Source organism: Cnephaeus nilssonii (assembly GCF_951640355.1).
Source record: "Cnephaeus nilssonii genome assembly, chromosome: 6".
Lineage (NCBI taxonomy): Eukaryota > Metazoa > Chordata > Mammalia > Chiroptera > Vespertilionidae > Cnephaeus > Cnephaeus nilssonii.
The window spans coordinates 14,217,045-14,236,118 of record NC_137077.1 but is presented as its reverse complement, the minus strand read 5'-3'; the positions used below and the strand labels follow the sequence as shown (position 1 = coordinate 14,236,118).

Here is a 19,074-nt window from a genome sequence, read left to right as displayed (position 1 = left end):
AAATAAATAAATAAAAACACGGAAAGGATTTTGCACTCAAATTGCTTCAAAAATGTCTTAAGATTTTTCTTCACTTTAAAGAAACCCAAACAAAATGAGATGATTGGGAGTAGGTGTGGTATATATATCAGCAACACATACATTGGATTTATACTCATGAAACAGTCTTGGCCTACATCAACAAACTAGAGGCCCAGTGCACGAAATTCGTGCACGGGGGGAGGAGGGTGTCCCTTAGCCCAGCCTGCACCCTCTCCAATCTGGGACCCCTCGAGGGATGACTTCCTGCTTAAACCAACTTTTTGATTACTAACTACAATGAATTTCAGGCAACAGTGACCTTTGCTTTCCTGTTCAACCGTAGCAAGGGGTCCGGATAATAAACACCCAGAGAATGAGGTTTGTGTACAGAGAGCCATGTATTCTGAATTGATGTTAATGCCATACAGTGCAGCGATGATTATCCCCTAGTGTTTCTAAGCCACAATGTCATGAGGACAAAAAGGCAGGCCTGCCATTTAAAACACTTAGCTAAGGAAAGTATCATTCTTAAATGATAATTTATAGTTTATTATTTTCTTAAAGAAAACATGACCCAAATTATTTAATTCTAAGAAAAGTATAGCCTGGCCAGCATGGCTCAGTGGTTGAGTGTTGACCTATGAACCGGGAGGTCACAGTTCTATTTCCAGTCAGGGCACATGCCCAGGTTTTGGGCTCGATCCCCAGTAGGAGGCATGCAGGAGGCAGCCGATCAATGATTCTCTGTCATCATTGAGTTTCTCTCTCTTTCCCTCTCTCTTCCTCTCTCTGAAATCAAGAAAAATGTATATATATATATATATATATATATATATATATATATATATATATATTTTTTTTTTTTTAAAAAGAAAAGTATAATAACAAAATTGAAGATCCCAAACTTCTACAGCTTGAAAATTAATGGAGGTGATGGATGCAGCGTTTGGCTTCTAAACAAGCCAACAGTAAATTTATCCTCTGTTCACTTTTTTAATTTTCCATTGTCATTGATTACATTTCAGTTCCCCCTCACTACATTAAGTAGAATTGTGAACATTTTTTCTTCTGTTATTATGACTTTTAAAAAGACATTAGGGTATTGCTTCAAAAGTCTTGACTGATTCGAGCTGACAAATTTAAATATAATGCCTCAAATTTAACTTAAAAAAAAGTGTTCACTTAATAGTCCTTTTAACCTGACAGTAATTGCATTTCGCTCCATCAAGAACATACATCGTAGAGTTATTGCACATGAGGACAACTTAGTAATGGCTCCAGAAGGAAGAGCTGATGCCAAGCTGGTTGTAAATATATAACGCTGTAAACTCGTGGAAATATGAACATTATAAAAAGAAATGGAATAGGGCATGGCAGAGAAGAGTTCCTAAGTTGAGTCCATTGAAAGCAGACAGCTCTCGATGCATGGCCTGGCTTCCCCATTAACTAAAAGTATCGGTGTGACCTTGAGCGAGTTACTCTTCTATAATAATAAGTACTTTCCTTATAATGTTGTAAAGGCTAGGTGAGATGTGCCTGGCTGAGTGTAAGCACTGAGGAAGTGTTAATTGTTTTTTCTTTTTTTACTATTAGCAGCTGTAGTCCAAGTAGGATGGGTTTCTAGAGACTTCCCTCAAAAAACTTCACGAATTACCACCTTCCTCTTCATCACCACCCTGAACCCAGCCACTATCTCTTTACAAATTCTTACTCAAATCCAGTGAAATATATTTATGCACCATCTTCCATATCTCTATCATAAAAACCCCATGGTCATGATGCCGCCATGGTGGAATGACCAAAGACTGGTCACCAGGAGGCTGAGTGCACGGGTGCAGGCAGGGATTGAAGCAGGCGCGGGTGGGCAGGGCTGTGAGTATGGCAGGGGGCGGGCTGGTGGGCGGGGCACGTGCAGGTGGGTGAGGCTGTGAGCAGGGTGAGGCGGGGTGGGTGGGCGGGGCCTCACGAATTCCTGTGCTGGGCTTTTAGTATATATATATGACTCTGTGCTAGGATTTGTGTGTAATAGCTATAATAATAAAAGTGTAATATGCTAATTAGACCAGACATTCTTCTAGATCAGTGGTCGGCAAACTCATTAGTCAACAGAGCCAAATAGCAACAGTACAACGATTGAAATTTCTCTTGAGAGCCAAATTTTTTAAACTTAAACTTCTTCTAACGCCACTTCTTCAAAATAGACTCGCCCAGGCCGTGGTATTTTGTGGAAGAGCCACACTCAAAGGGCCAAAGAGCCGCATGTGGCTCGCGAGCCACAGTTTGCCGACCATGGTTTTGGATGAAGCTGGGGCTGCGAGGGAAGCCCGGGTCCAGGGTGCCAGAGGGAAGCCAGTGCCAGCAGCCGGGGAAAGGAAGGCCTACTCTTGCATGAATTTCGTGCATCGGGCCTCTAGTAAACTTTAAGGAGATATGATAAACAGTTCATAATGGCTGTTCAGAGGCAAAAAAGTAAAATAAAGAGTGGTGCCTCAAGCTTGCTCATTTATCATTCAGTCAGGTTACCCCATCCCCATCAGGCAACATGATGGCACTCCCTAATGGTCTCCCTGCTCTACTCGTACACTTGCCTCTCTATGGTCTTTTCATTACATCCTTTAAAAACATCAACTTTGTAATCACTTCTCTGCTCTCAGCCCTCAACAGCTGCCCAGCATGCTGAGAATAGCATTCAGAATCCTTACCATGACCACGACCCACGGCGGCTGTCTGTGACCCCCATTTGCACATATGCGTCCTTGCTCACTTCCCTCCAGCCACAACCACTTCCTTGCAGTTCCTCTAACATGTTGCCACCTGAAGACCTTAGACTTTGCTGCTCTCTTTGCTTTTAATTTTCCTGGCCCAATAGTCCTCTTCATTCAGACCTCTATTCAAGTACCCTTCCCAGAATACCCAGTCTTAGTAGATGACTCACCCATCACCCTCGGTCTTCTTATCCAGCTTTTCTTTTCTTCACACTATTCCTCACTCTGAGACTATTTTTATTACCTGCCCCCCGCCCCCAAGAGTTTAAGTTCCATGGAAGAGCAGCTTTTTTTTCTGTTTCATTTACAATTTTATTCTTCATGCCTACAAAATTGCCTGCTAATATAGAAAGCAATCAGTAACTATGTGTTGGATCCACGAGCGCTTGAATTTTTTGTTAGATATTATGTTTCTTGAAGATAGTAAATTATCTTTTCATCTTTGTAGCTCCATCAACTGGCACAGTTCCCAACACTTAGGTAGTGCTTAACAATTTTTACAAAATGTTGTATGAGTGAACCCAGAGGAAACTCAGATTGCTAGAAGGAAAATCGCATGTGGGCAGTGTGAGGAAAGAGTGAATGGTTTGCATTGATGAGTAGGACATTCTTTTTACATTTAAAAATAGTTGGTATGGCTTTAGGGTGCCTCCCATTCTAGAATAATCATCTCCAAGTGAAGCTGCCAAAAAGTTAGTCCTAATAATAGGAAGTATTTAATAAAATGTAATGCCTTTTATTATCATACTCCTTTTAAATAATTTACTTACTGTGAAGATAAAGGAAGCAATGGTCTCCTTTTCTAGTGGTTTATTAAGTGTTTTTAGGTTCTAAGTCCTGATTAATCTACCAAGCAATGGGCCTGACTAATCTTCCAAGCAAAATACCTCAGTCTGGGCATGCAGATAATTTTGCATCTTGTCATTTCAGTCTCCCCTAATAAACCATGACTCAAGCTTTGGAGTAATTGATCCCATGTGTCCAATGATTAAAAGAACAGCATTTGACCAGGCTTATAGTGTCAGACATGTTTTCTTTGTATTGTTTTCATTCCATTGCCCCCATCAAGTGATTATGCACTGGCTTAACACCATAAATTAGTTTGGAGAAGGATGTTAAACAAATAACTTGGAATTTTCCATGATGAACTTAACTTGTAGAAATGTAAACAAAGGAAATATAGAAGAAAACTAATTTCCTAGGCACAACTTACCGTAGAAACTACTGTGTACACATGACACCTTCAACAGCTGCTAAGCCACATGCAAATGAACACTAAGTTCCTAGCCCCGTTTTAATATTCAGGAAGTGCCTCATTTGCAAGATGACAAGTAAAGAGGTGGGTGGGGCTGGGACAGGGCTGGAAACCATATTGCATGAGCCACATTGAGGGTGCAGCATGCTTCGCCAGCCGGCACCTATGGTTAACCGAAACTGGTACTCAGATGCCGTCATGCCTGCCCAGGCACTTACGAAGGGCTGCCAGGACATTGCCGTGAAGTTCATCTCCAACCTGGACATTGATGTGATCCTGGGTGGAGGCTGCAAGTATACATTTCCCAAGGGGACCCCAGACCTTGAATACCCTGGTGATGCCAGACAGCACAGTCAGGCTGGACAGACAGAACCTGGGTCAGGAGTGGCAGGCCAAGCACCAGGGTGCTGGGTGTGTGTGGAACTGAAGGGTGCTCATTCAGGTGTCACAGGACCCCTCAGTAACACACCTCTTGGACCTCTTTGAGCCGGAGGATATGAAATATGAGATCCACCGAGACCCAAGCTGGACCCAACCCTGATGGAGATGACAGAGGCAGCCTGAGTCTGCTGGGCCTGAACCCCTGTGGCCTGTACCTGTTCCTGGAGGGGGAGCCCTCATCGACCATGGCCATCATGGGAGCAGAGCTTACCTGGCACTGACTGAGACCATCAGTTTCTTCTAGTTTCTTTCTTCTTCTTCTTCTTCTTTTTTTTTTAATTTAAATTTCAGAGAGGGAGAGGGAGAGATAGATAGAAAACATCAATGATGAGAGAGAATCATTGATCAGCCGCCTCTTGCACGCCCCTCACTGGTTATCGAGCCCGCAACCCAGGCATGTGCCCTGACCTGGAATCAACCGTAACTTTCTGGTTCATAGGTTGACAGCCACACTGGCCAGGCATGAGACCATCAGTTTCAATGATGCCATGGACAGTGCCAGCCAGCTCACGAGTGAGGACACACTGATCCTTGTCACCAGTGACCACTCCCACATCTTCACTGTTGGTGGCCCAAGGTAGATGCCCTTCTGAGCACGACAGGGTGCTTAGTGGGTGCGAGGAGGGGACAGGAACCAGTAATGAGAAGAAGGCAGTGACAGCTCTATCTTTGGGCATAACTTTTGCTAGAAAATTCATTCTCACAGAGAAGTCAAGCCTCCCGACCCAACTCCCACCCGCAATGACTTCCCGGCTTTCTTGGCCCAGTTCATCACGGAGGTGACCTCATTACCATGTGTTGGTTGTACTGGTTATCGGGCTGCCCCACTCACACCAATGGTCTTGTAGTTGGTCTTGACCCCACACAGGTAGGCTGTGGCAGTGTCTGCACTATCTGACACGTGTTTGTTCTTATTGCATGTCTTGGCCGGAGCCATGTGTGGGAATTGATCCATGGCCAGGGGTTATCCAAGGTCCTAGCTTGCCGTTCATCTGTTCCTTTAAGATCCGAGCTGCTGTCACCGTGGACACCCCCATCCCATCCCCCAAGAAGATGATGAGGTTTTTGGCAGTCATCTGGTGGGCTGCAGCTTCTCGGTGATGTCCAGGGTCTGGGCTGCGTGGTGGTTCCAGAAGGCTGGGTCTTCCTCCTCAATGGGAGGATGCCCAGGAGAGCTGTAGCCTCAGGCCCAGCAGCAGCAGCCAGGTTCCCCATATGCCTGTGGGACCATGGGAAGGTGGCAGAGCTGGGACTCCAGAGGGGCTGGGACCTGGTGAGGCTGGGCCTTGGGCAAGGCTGAGATACCAGAGTGCCAGCTGCAGGGCAAGCTCTACTCTTCAAATATTGAGTGTTTACAAAGGCTTCTGCTTTCCGCACACACAGGCTGCTTGTGGAGTTCTTCAAACACTTGGAAGTGTGTCTTTTCAATGTGATCTGTCTTTCAATCCTTAATTTCAGAGTTGTTTTAAAACATGGGGACACTCAAGATGGGTACGAGTTGTTTCATGTTGGGAGTTCTTTTCCCATCAGTTTTCAACTGTTGCTTTACGTGGGCAGATTGACAATGTAAAAATTTAAACTTTGTCATTGATCAGTAGAAAAACAGAACCTTTTACCCAGCTGGTGTGGCTCAGTGGTTGAGTGTTGACCCATGAACCAGGAGGTCACAGTTCGATTCCTGGTCAGGATTTGTGCAGGAGGCAGCTGATCAATGATTCTCTCTCATCATTGATGTTTCTATCTTTCTCTCCCTCTCCGTTCCTCTCTCTGAAATCAATAAAAACATATAAAACGAAAAAGAAAACAGAACCTGTTGCCCATGTTTGTCTTCCCTGTCAGGTGTGCATCTCCTAAACTCTAACAGTTCCCACAGGACTTGCAACCAGGGGAGCAATGGGCAGCAGCAGCTTGTCCCGATCTAAGCCCCGGAGCCTGTCTCCAAGGCCCCCTTCTCTCTGACTCTCCAGTGAGCGGACAGCAGTCCCACCTCGGCTCACTTCTTTCCCAGTGGTTTCTAGAGCCAAAGCAGCCCCGCCTAGGCTCTCTCCTGTTGCTTCTTTTATCCTCAGCCCTTTCTCGCTTCACTGTCCCTAGCTTCAATAAATGTCCTCTCAAAATCACCCAGAAAAAAGAAAAAAGAAAGCAACTGCCAAACACTACTTTCCAGCTCATTTAATTACTGAATTGGTAGACTGCACCTGAAAAGGGTTTTGTAGAGATAATGTTCTTATTAAAATAATTTATCACAATTACTATACACGCTCAGTACACTATTGTTTCCATAAAGTAGTGATAGGTACCAATAATATTGCTCAGCTTTTCATCTTTATATTTTTCAGCACTGTCAACTTGTGCATAAATCAAATTATTAAAAAATGTAATGTGTTTATGTGTATTTAATATCCCAATGGTAGATATTTCACATGTGATTTTAGACCCATCATACCCACCCCTCCAAAATAGTTACATTCAGTTCTTCACTAAGGATGGACACATACCCATCAAGTCTATCGAGCTAGATTATTTCGGAAATACTTCCACCATTCACTTTAAGTAGTTCCTACCTTTTACAATTAAAAAAAAAAAGGTAGAAAAAAAAGAATTTTAGATTTTTTTCAGAGCCAAAATTAAAACACTGTAGAACAAAATCAGGACAAATCTTTGCAGTTCAAAGTGACTAAAGACCCTAAAGAAACACATCATGAAACCTGCCAGATCATGCCTATCCAGAGGTCTGAACTGAATTCCTTTTTAATAATTTGGATATTTCTTCTCTTTCTCAGTGATACAGGAACAACACCTCCAGAAAGTGGTATTTTTGGATTCATGATAAACTTCTCTGCATTTCTTGGTAAGTACACAAAAATTATTATAAATAAATGAAAAATTTGCAATCTCATGTGAAGGAAAATATATTATTTACAATGTGTGTGTATATAATTTTTTATTGTTATTTTAAAACAGACTTTTTATTTTTAGAACAGTTTTAGGCTCACAGCAAAATTAATCCAAAGGTGAAGATATCCCATATAGTGCCTGCTCCCAGTCTCCCCCATTACCAATTTTTTGATGAACCTACATTGACACAAAGTCCATAGTTTATATCAGGTTCATTCTTCATATGTATCATTTTTAAAAGTACTGTACAACCTTTTTGCCTGGCCGTGGTGGCTCGGTGGTTGAGCATCGACCTATGAACCAGGAGGCACGGTTTGATTCCTGGTTGGGGCACATGTCCAGGTTGCAGGCTCTGTCTCCGGTGTGGGGCGTGCTAGAGGCAGCGGATCAATGATTCTCTCTCATCATTGATGTTTCTATCTCTCTCTCCCTCTTGCTTCCTCTCTGAAATCAAGATATATTTTAAAAAAGAAAAGCATTAAAAATAAATAAAAGTACAACTGTTTTGCCTGTCCCTCTCTATTGGTCCAAGCAACTGGAATTTTGCTCTACTTTGAAAAACTAATATGACTTGAACTCCAAAGTTATTTATGACCTCATAGAACTATTCTTCAGCTTTCCTGGCAGTTTACCATGAGATTATGAAATGAATTTTAAATTTAATTTGATTTTTAAAATTGTGATTTATATACAATACATTTGTGTAAGCCAAAGACACCTAATATATAAACTAATGTTTCTCAGAGCATGTTCTGAAGGCAGGTTCCATGAAAAGCAGCTGGGGTGCTGGTTAAAATGCAGGTTCCAGGGTCACACCACAGATGGACTCAATCAGCACCTCTGGGAGAACCAGCAGTTTAGGGGATTTGGATACTCCCTAAAGCTTGGGAACCACTGACGAAGGTGTTGTCTCACCTGTTAGAGAGAGGGGGGAGGGGAAGCAGGGCAGTTGGTCTCCAACTCAGGCATGATTTTCCTTTTCAGTCCCACAAGTGCCCCTGAGGGACAGTTGATAGGCTACAACCCTCTCATGAGTAACTAATGTAATAACAGAAAAGCTCACTTCCTGGGAGTGATCCTGGTCTGCAGATGTAACACAGAGAGCTCTTTATCTTAGTCCTTTTAGAAGCCCCCACCCTACGGAACAAGCAGGTGTTTTCCAGGGACACTCCTGTCCCTCTCTACTGGCACAGGTGGGAGGGGACAGAGGTGCTGGAAACTCTACTTAGTGACGTGGCTCCTTTGGAATGTGTTCATCCTTGGCAGAGAGAAAGTTTCACCCCATCACCCATTTGTGGTCTTCCCCACCCAAGGTTTTGGGGGTGAGCAAGAAGAGGTAGACACAGTCCATCAATTTGAGTGCTCTCTTACACCATCCTTGCCCAGAGTCCCAATTAAAAAGACAAGTTATTTTGTCACCAGAAAGTGATAAATATGATTTTTGCTTTTAGGCAAGGCAGAATCTGACACGAATGTCTTTTGTTTAAAAGTTTATGGTAAATGATTAGCTTTTAGCCTGTTTTTATTTCTTTAAATATATTTTTATTGATTTCAGAGAGGAAGGGAAAAGGAAAGATAGAAACATCAATAATGAGAGAGAATCATTGATCAGCTGCCCCATACCAGGATTGAGCCTGTAACCTGGGCATGTGCTCTGACTGGGAATTGAACCGTGACCTTCTAGTTCATAGGACGATGCTCAACCACTGAGCCACGCTGATCAGGCATGTTTTTAAAATTCAGCACAAATATGGCCATTACACTATTTCAATACATAGATATCTACTTTGTTCTTTTAACACATGCATGATCTTGAACTCATGGATGTATTATAAATTGTTTAGTCAGTCCCCTTAGTTAAATACTTAGGCTATTTCTGATTTTGGAATTTAAAATGCTAAAGTTAATATCCTTTTAAACATATCTTTGCATATATATATACTAGTAGCCCATTTGCAGGAAGAATCCTGCAAGCGGCCACTTCGGCCGCATGCGCTGCCGCTGCTGCCTGCCCCGCTCCGCCCCGCCCTGCCCCGCCCGGGCTTTCCCTCTGGCAGTCACCTTGCTTTCTGCTTTTCCTCCCCCTTCCTTCTAAGTTGTCTTCAGTCTTCACTCCTTCCTCCCTCAGTGTATGCAAATTAACCACCATCTTGGTTGGGGTGATTTGCATACTCGCCCTGGTTGGCTGGTGGGCGTGGCTTTGGCTGGTGGGCGTGGCTTGGGCGTAGCAAAGGTGCGGTCAATTTGCATATTTGTCTATTATTAGGTAGGATATATATGTTTCTCTATAAGATAAATTTATTGAGTTAAAGGGAATAAAGATCTAAAATTTTTATAGCTATCCATTTATTCCGCATTCCTTGACTAAGTGACGACTATGTGACCGGCTTGTGCTTAGTTCTTTAATCATCAAATTGACATATTTGAGTAGATAGAAAATGAAAACTTCTAAGTGATAAAAGATACAAGAAACAGAATTAAAGACAAACACAGAAGCAGAAGAAAACTTATAATATTTATTAGAGCAGACAATAGACTAATGTACATAATGTATAAAAAGCAGCTACAAATTAAAAATGAATAGACCTCACGGCTGGTGTGGCTCAGTGGTTGAGTGTCGACCTATGAACCAGGAGGTCACGGTTTGATTCCCAGTCAGGTCACATGCCTGGATTGTGGGCTCAGGCCCCAGTAGGGGGTGTGCAGGAGGCAGCCTATCAATGATTCTCTCTCATTATTGATGTTTCTATCTCTTCCTTCTTCTCTGAAATAAAAATAATATATATATTTTAAAAAATGAATAGATCAACTCAAGAGAAAATACAAAAAAATTGTAAACATGCAATTTTCATAAGAAGACATGCAAATGACAGTAGGCATACTGAAATTTGCTCAATCTCACTAACAATCAGAGAAATGCAAAGTAAACCAACAGGTGGCTATTTTTCATTCATTAGATTTCCAACCATTAAAAAGGCACGGGCATACAGAATTGCTTTCAAGCTTTGCTCTGGGAGTATAAATCGCTACAGTCTCGGGACAATTTTGAGATACTTCTTGGCATTTTAGGCACAGTTTTTTGACCCAGTAATACCACTTCTAGGAATTTGTCTTTCAGAAGCACTGAAAGTGTGCTAAAGACAAGGATGTTCATTGAACATTGCTTGGAATAAGAAATACACAGAAACGATGTAGAAATCTGTCATTAGGAGGAGAATGAAATAAATGTGGCATCTCACTATATACCAAGATGGGACCCCTAAACATGATGAGATAGACCTATTTGTACTGACATGGCAAAATCTGGATGGCACATTTTTAAGTGAAAAAAGGCAAGTCACAGAACAATATGTGCACAATAGCGTTTATGTGAAAAGAATAACAGCCAAGAGGGTGTGTGTGTGTGTGTGTGTGTGTGTGTGTGTCCCCACCAAATTGTGGGGAGAGCAAGATGGGGTGAGGAAGGACAGGGGTGGGCGTATCGGGAGACTATTGCAATTAGGAAAGTGAAAATACAAACTTTAAAAAAAGCAATACGAAATGTTTCTGTGTTTTTCCTTCAAAACGGTCAAATAAAAAAATTCACTACTGTACCTTTCTTTCTCAGGTGCAGCCACAATGTACACAAGATACAAAATAGTGGAAAAGCAGAATCAGACCAGCTACTTCAGCACTCCTGTTTTTAACTTGGTGTCCTTAGTTCTGGGATTGGTGGGATGTATCGGAATGGGCATTGTTGCCAATTTTCAGGTATGACCTGAAGTTTTTTTGGTTATGGGGGTGATGGAGTTTGTGTGTCCGGAAGAGAGAAGCAAGAATACAAGAGTCAAGCTTGTGCTAGTATAGCTATCAACTAGTTGATGTGTTTATTAAAATGGGTTAATTTGCTTTTTAGAAACAAATACCATTTAAAACACAGTCCCATCTGGTGTTTGGGAGTGATGGGGGGCATGTGTGCATTAGTGAGAGAGAGAGCGAGAGCGAGAGCGAGAGCGAGAGAGAGAGAGAGAGAGAGAGTGCTTTGAGCGAAGCTGTAGGCTTTGCATTGCTCCATGTTCTCAGTGATGTGGTTGATGTGTTGGGAGAATGACTTCAGCCACTGTGATGACGTCACTGTGTGTGAAAACATTTGTGTATGAGTATGTGTGTGTCTGTGTGTGTGTACTGATTTTACAGTTTGAACCTCTCGTGTTAAAGTCAAACAACGGCACCTGATCTCTTTCTTTCCCAGAATAGGACATAGGTGCCTGGAAGTGAAATAATTTGCTCAGGGTTCCTTAGCTAATTAGTTGCCGAGCCAAAATGTAGCCCAGCTAGAGCCAGTTAACTTACATGATGACTACTGAGGAGTCTGCTTGATATAATCTTATGGTGTCAGGTGTTCGGAAAACACCCTACTTGTTTTCTAATTTGTGGATTCCTGTTCATTTTGAGATCTCTTTCAAGAAAACATGGGACCTACTTAGCTACAGAGACAATGTTTAATATTTTAAAAACATTTGTTGTATTTAAATTAGTACTAATTATAATAGTACCCAGCCCCTAAAATTATTGCAAGGATTGGTTAAGATAATGTATGGTAACCAGTGGTCTGTACTTGGGGGTCATCATGGGTTCATCTTTACAGGCTAACACTAGGGTGGTCCTACTCTCTCCATCACTGTTGTCTCCTGTGACAGCAGAAAGGAAGTTATTCCAGGACTTTTGTTCAGCCCAGGGGTACTCCTTTGTTTAATTTACTTTACTTTATTATTATGATTATTTCTAATGTGTTATTTTTAAATGCATCTTTATTGTTGAAAGTTTACAGATGTCCCTTTTTTTTTCTCCCATTGACCCCCTCCTCTCCACGTCCTTCCCTTCCCCAGGCCTTCTCCCGACTATTGTCCATGTCCATGGGTTATGCATATATGCATATAAGTTCTTTGGTTGATCTCTTCCTTCTGAGAATCCTCATGCTATTGCATGCTTCCATGTCATATTATTTTGTTCATTAGATTCCACATATGAGTGAGATCATGTGATACTTGTCTTTCTCTGACTGGCTTATTTCATTCAGCATAATACTGTCCAGGTCTCTCCATGCTGTCTCAACAGTTAAGAAATTCTTCCCTTTTACAGCTGCAAAGTATTCCATTGAGTAAATGTGCTACAGCTTTTTTATCCACTCATCTACTGATGGGCACTTGGGCTGTTTCCAGATCTTAGCTGCTGTAGGTAATGCTGCTATGAACATAGGGGTGCATATAGTCTTTCTGATATTGGTGTTTCAGGCTTCTCAGGGTATATTCCTAGAAGTGTTATCATTGGGTCAAATGGCAGTTCCATTTTTAATTTTTTGAGGGAACTCCACACTGTTTTCCATAGTGGCTGTACCAGTCTGCATTCCCACCAGCAGTGTACTAGGGTTCCTTGATTATTAGAGGAAAGACTAGGTCTCTATGGTGTAGAGCAGTGATTTTCAACCTTTTTCATCTCATGGCACACAAACTAATTACTAAAATTCTTTTTGCCAATCTGATAAAAAAAAAATAGGTATACTTTAGATTCATTCACATTGGATGACTATCATTGTGTTGGTTGTTAACTTTTTTTTAAATTTTACAATCTAAGGGAAAAGAAGTCAGTGCCCCTGACTAAATAGTCAGGGATTGCATGTTTTAAAAATTCTGTCATGGCACGCCAGTTGAAAATAGCTGGTGTAGAGAGACAGAGAGAGGTGAGGGGGAAGAGAGAGAGCTCACTTTCCTATCCTACTGTCCCTCTGTGGTGAAATCAGACACTGTGCTGCAATGCACGGTTGCCCGTGACATTTCCCACATGGGAGAGACTCTGTGACATTTCCTTATGCTTTATGACCGTATTCATTTTGTTTCTCACAACATGTACTGGAAATTTTCTACGTGACATGACAGCATTCAGTGCTCTAACTCATACAATTCTAATGACAACCTTCGAAGCTAGGTAGTATAATTGTCCTCATTCTCAATGGCGAAGTGGAGGCCCAGAGAGGTGAATACTTACCCAAGATCATAGGAGCAGGAAAGGCACAAGTGGCCCTTGCATCGAAGCAGTCTGTCCTGAACCTGTGGGAAAGAGGTAACCTCATTGCTACCAGGAGGAAATCTCTGGGAGAAAAAAGCATGTCACGATTCACAGAGTTGCAGCATCAGAAAGCATGATGGAAAAAAAAAAAAAATGGGGTGGGGAGGGGAGACACCTGGAATGATATCCTTTGTCTAGGACGCGTGGATAGAAATTGTTCAGCAGGGAATAGTAGGCACTGTCTGATATCCTAATTACTTTATTCTCCAAATCATTCAACATTGTTAGTGATACACCTGTCAATTTTTAAGCCACAAAGGGCAGACTTTCAGAAGAAAACTTAGATGGTTAGATAATTGGACTCTTGGTTCTCTTAAAGGCTCCCATGACACGATTACATTTTCACAAAACCCAGAAACAGAATCGGTAACTTTCCTGAGAGCAAAGTGTTTGCCTTGTCATTGTTCCCATCTTGACAACTTCCTTGTTTGACATCCTGTAATTCATTTTCGGCAGGCCATGAGCAAACCAACTTGAGCTGTTACCTTGAGAAGAAGGAGAGATGTGAGGGCAGGAGAGAGCGTTGGTGGGATTTCCCTGAGTAGGAAGTAAATTGTGTTCACCAGAAGTTCACAGATAGCTCCCTTTCCTGGACTGGTGGGTGGGATGGCTACGTTTAGGTATGTCCTCACCAGTTTCTGCCTCTGCTGTACTTTTCCTCGAGAAGTTTCCTTTTTGAAAAGTCATGTTTTCTAAGATTGAACACTCTCAATATCCTAGTTTTCTCTCTTTTTACTCAGTTTTCAATTAACCAGAGAGTTTTGCAAAAGAGATCCCAAAAGAGCGCCAGGTTTTCATCTTATCCTCAGTCCAAGATTCATGTCAAATCTAAGAATCATTTCCCTTCAAAAGGCATTTTTGATAAGCGAGTTTGTGCTCCACAGGCCAAATACAGCTCCGTGATCTGGAACTGTCAGGGTTAACGTGGGGCCTGTGCAGTTTGCAGATTAAGATCCTAAAGGAGTGTTGACTTGGGTCTAGGCTGAGGAAGCAAATCCCCTGACAGTGCTGGTGGGAGGGAAAAAGTACGTAAATTCAGAATGTTGACTTAGCGTGGAAAAAAAAGTGGAGTGGAAAGAACCAGGATTCTCAGAAGATTATTCCTGGAAATGACTCAGCAGTAGATGCCTTGCTTTTTGTTTATTTTCCCTTGACCAAATGTGCCTAACTAACATTCAAGGGGTGAAAAGAACTTGTTTTTCTTAATTCTTTTTTTTTTTGTTTGTTGTTTAATATTGTTTTCTTCCCAGTTTTGAGATATCATTGACATATTACATTGATATAGTGCATGGTATATAACAGTGATTCGATATATGTATACAGTATATTGTGAAATGATTAAACAGTAAGTTTAGTTAACATTTATCACCTCCCATAGTTACTTTTTTTCCCGTGTGAGGAGCACTTTTAAGATTTACTCTCTCTGAAAAAAAAAAAAATTTACTCCCTTAGCAATTTTTGAAAATATACCTTTATTCAATATAGTCACCATGCTGAACATTACATATAACTGAAAAGTTTTTACCTTTTATTTTTATTTTGTAAATTTGTTTAAATATATTTTTATTGATTTCAGAGAGGAAGGGAGGGAGAGATTCAATGATTCAGTGAGATTCATTCAGAGATTCAGTGAGAGAGAGTCACTGATTGGCTGCCCCCACATGCACCCCACTAGGGATTGAGCCCACAACCGGGGCATGTGCCCTGACTGGGAATTGAACCATGACCTCCTGGTTCATAGGTCGATGCAGTATGTTTTTTTGTGAACAGTCTGGATGAAGAACACAGTGGGGCTATGGAAACCTGGGTGGTCAAAGAAAAGTCTGGAAAAAAGGTGTGGACAATGAGTTGTGGCCAAAATCAGGCTTTTGTGGACAATACTTTAACTTGCCCCTTTGCAAAACTCAAAATTATAAGTTCAAGTAGGGACTCAGTCATTCAATCTAAATGTCATTGTTATGCCGGAAGGTAGGTGCCCATTGAACATTTGAACACTTTAAGCTCCTTTCAAATGTTCAATGGGCACAGAGCTTAAAGTGAGCTCTTTGATGGCTCCCAATGACCACATTTGGGGTAACGCCAGGCTTTCTGCCTAGACTGGATATAGGGGCTGCCTTCCTGTTGAAATGACTGGGGGCCAGGGACCTGATTTGAAGTTGTCTTAGCATTGCAAGAGCCGTTTTTTAGATTTGGGGTAGCTTGGGAGGGACAAATAGAGATTAGTGGGGAGCACGGAGCCTAAAAACCCCAAGCACCCTTGGCACTTTTGCATGCTTTTGTATGCAGTTTACCAAATAAGCTGCATTGCAGACCTGCAAGGCAGAAATTAATACACCCATTTTACAGATCAGAAATTGAGGTTTTAAACTAAGGTTCCAGTGGTGGAGTCAAGATTTTTTTACTCAGGTCAGCCAGACTCCACCGCCCACCATACCCCACTTTGCCCCTCTAAGGTAGACGTCACTCTGTCCTCATCTCACACCCCCAAGCTTGTGTGGAACATTTACTTCATTGTGCAGGGAGTCTTTTCTCTTGGTAATCTTATTCAAGCAGCCACATTTTGTTTCTTTCTTTTTTAAAAAATATATTTTTATTGATTTCAGAGAGGAAGAGAGAGGGAGAGAGAGAGAAACATCAACAATGAGAGAGAATCATTGATTGACTGCCTCCTGCAGGCCCCACACTAGGGATCGAGCCTGCAACCCAGGCATGTGCCCTGACCGGGAATCAAACCCGGGACCCTTCAGTCCACAAGCCAACACTCTATCCACTGAGCCAAACCAGCGAGGACCATCTTTTCCATTTGGGGTCATCTGTGACAGTGGATGGCTTCCAATAGCCCAGAGGGAGGGAGTGCTCAGATCACGGTGTGGACAGACCCACTTGGAATAACATACATGTGTCTTTCTCCCTAGGAGTTAGCGGTCCCTGTGGTCCATGATGGCGGTGCCCTTCTGGCCTTTGTCTGCGGCGTGGTGTACACACTCCTGCAATCCATCATCTCCTACAAGTCATGTCCTCAGTGGAACACCCTCTCCACCTGCCGCGTACGGATGACCATCTCTTTCATTTCCTGCGCAGCTGTCATCCCCAGTATCCTTTTCACATCTGTCAGTGTCCTTACAAGCTTGACGACACCTTCCCCTGCCCGCCCCCCCAGCAAAAAAGCATGAAAAAAGCAAAGGTTAACAGCCAAGTTTCCATATACTTCAGAAGAACCATTGGGAGAAACGTGTAAATCATTGAGAATATGTCTCAACTTGGTCAGCTTAGATAAAAACAATGCTGAGGGAAAAGAATGGTATGAAAGGAGGCTGGGAAGATGTCGGGAAATGTCAGTTTCTGTTTACTTTCCTTCCACCGGGGTCAGTTTTAACAGCCATGTAAAATATTTGTTTTTCTTTGGAGTACTTGGCCAAAGACATCAAATATTGACCTTGTACTTAAAGGAATAGCTCTGTGAAGTCCTACGAGCTCAGACTCTTCCTTCTCAATGGCTGTAGGTGATTTGATGTTTTCATTTACTCATCCACATTAAGAGGTTTTTAAAAGCTTTTTATTATCTATTTCCAAGTCAATTAAAGTACAGGTAGCCTTTTCTTTTTACCACTGATTTTATTTTCAAAATTTTATCTCATTTTGTAATTCAACGTGAAAAGAAAAAAATCTATCAATCACATTTGTATGTTCTGATTTAGAGGAAATGAAAACGCTCTCTCTCTGTCTCTCTGTCTCTCTCTCTTTCTCGGCATTAAACAAAGAATATAAAAAAGTTGTGGTCTCCAAGGGGTGAAATATTTCCCATCTTTTGAAATACCATCTGCACTCCTATCAGAGAAAGCTGCAGAGTCATGAAAAAGGGTGATTATGTTACAGGAAAATGGGAACTATTCTGTTAGCCATGTTGTTCGTTTGGGTTGGCCTGTGGTATAAAGTGGGCAAGCTTGAGGGACAGTGCATCATGTGCTTCTGCTATTAAGCTCTGCGTTGCTCTTTTGCGATAGAAGCTATACAAAATGCGAAGTCTGCGCATGGTCTTGGGGTTTGTTTTGTTTTCATTTTGGGGAAGGAAATTTTTAATTACAAAATTTATAAGCACAGAGGAAACAAATCTTACCAGTAGTATTGAGAAATTTAACGACAAAATATATACCCTGGTTCCTAAGGTAGTTCCTTCTCAGTTTTCTTGTTCTCTTTATGGATTGAAGACATTCATGCTTTCTCTTCAAATACATTTCCTTCAGACCTTTAGCCTGAAACCTTCCCTTGCTTTTAACTCTGGAGACAGATCTCTAAATATTAAAATCAGAGAGAGTTTTAGCACAATAATCATTTCAGGCCTCAGAGTTTCGAATTCTATGAGTTCCTGTTTCTAGAAGTTCTTAGCCATGCCAAGGGATTGAAACCCCACACAGAAGCAGGGTATGTCCCTGTATCACGTTACCTTGAACAAATTCTTCATATAGAAAAGTCTTTGGCATTAAACATGGTATTTATATTCTCTTACAAAAATTTCAAAGCATCTTTAAAATGCCTTTGTTTCTCTTTACTGTAGTATTTCTGTGAAACGGCCTCATTTAACTACTGAAGAAACTGAGGCACATTAGAGTTAGGCTTCTAGGCCTTTCCTTATGAACTCTGTCTTGCGCCAGCTTCTACAGGGTTACTTTCACAAAATAACAGCACAAGGTCCAGGTTCCTTTGCTTGAGACATGTGCTCTGAGAGTCCCCAAGACTGCACTGTTTCCTGTCCTCTGCTTTTGCCCCCTGCCCTTCTCCTGGCCGAATACCACCCCTCCACCTTGTCTTTCTGGCCAATATGGTAGCCACAGGCCACGTGTAGCTATTGTGCACTTGAAATGTGGCTAGTCTGTGTTGAGACAGGTTATGGTGTAAACCATACCCCGGATTTCAACGACTTAAAAAAAAAAAAGAGTAAAATATCTCATTAATAATTACTTGTATTATTACATGTTGAACTGGTAATATTTTTTTATCTATTGTGTTCAAGGAGCTATGTCATTAAAATTAAATTTCATTTGTTGTTTTTTAGTTTTCTTAAAATGTTGCTGTTAGCTTGAGAAACAATGCCAGAATGTTACTGGCAAATGGACCTCAGTTCAGCAACCTCAGTACTTGAGTTCTGGCTAATAAAGAATTCATAGCCAAGACTTAAATACAAGCAGAAGTTTATTTAGAAAGTCAAGAGGTAGAAGTGGAAGAAGTGAGCCAGCTGGGCTGCATGGGCTCAGAAACAAGCTACAGAGGCAGAGAACGCACCTTGGGGAAGGAGAGGGGGAAAGGCTCGGGTGTGTTCCCCAGAGAGCATGCACTGGGGAAAAAAGGGGGTGGGGAAAGGCCCTGATATGCTCAAGAAAGAGATAGAGAGAGGGAGGGAGGCTTGGTAAGAGGGAAGGAGAGAGAGTTGGGTCCTCCATCCAAGGGTTTTTATCCCCTCTTTAAAGGTAGGGATCTTAGGGGAGGTCCTAGGGAGGATCTCAATAGAATACTCATCAGCTTTTCCAGGTGTGTCCTTTCAGGGTCATGGTTGATAGGTGCCAGGGCAGGGGGTCAGTAGCCATCAAAGCT

General features: G+C 41.9%; 1 protein-coding gene across 1 annotated transcript in view; it reads left to right on the top strand.

The window, feature by feature from the left end:
* DRAM1 (DNA damage regulated autophagy modulator 1) overlaps window positions 1-19,074 on the top strand; it is a 39,672-nt gene that overhangs the window by 9,680 nt on the left and 10,918 nt on the right. The window contains exons 2-4 of the mRNA XM_079773389.1: window positions 7,266-7,333; window positions 10,988-11,130; window positions 16,401-16,578. Coding sequence (XP_079629515.1) covers window positions 7,266-7,333; window positions 10,988-11,130; window positions 16,401-16,578 — 389 coding nt within the window. The remainder of the gene's footprint in view (window positions 1-7,265; window positions 7,334-10,987; window positions 11,131-16,400; window positions 16,579-19,074) is intronic.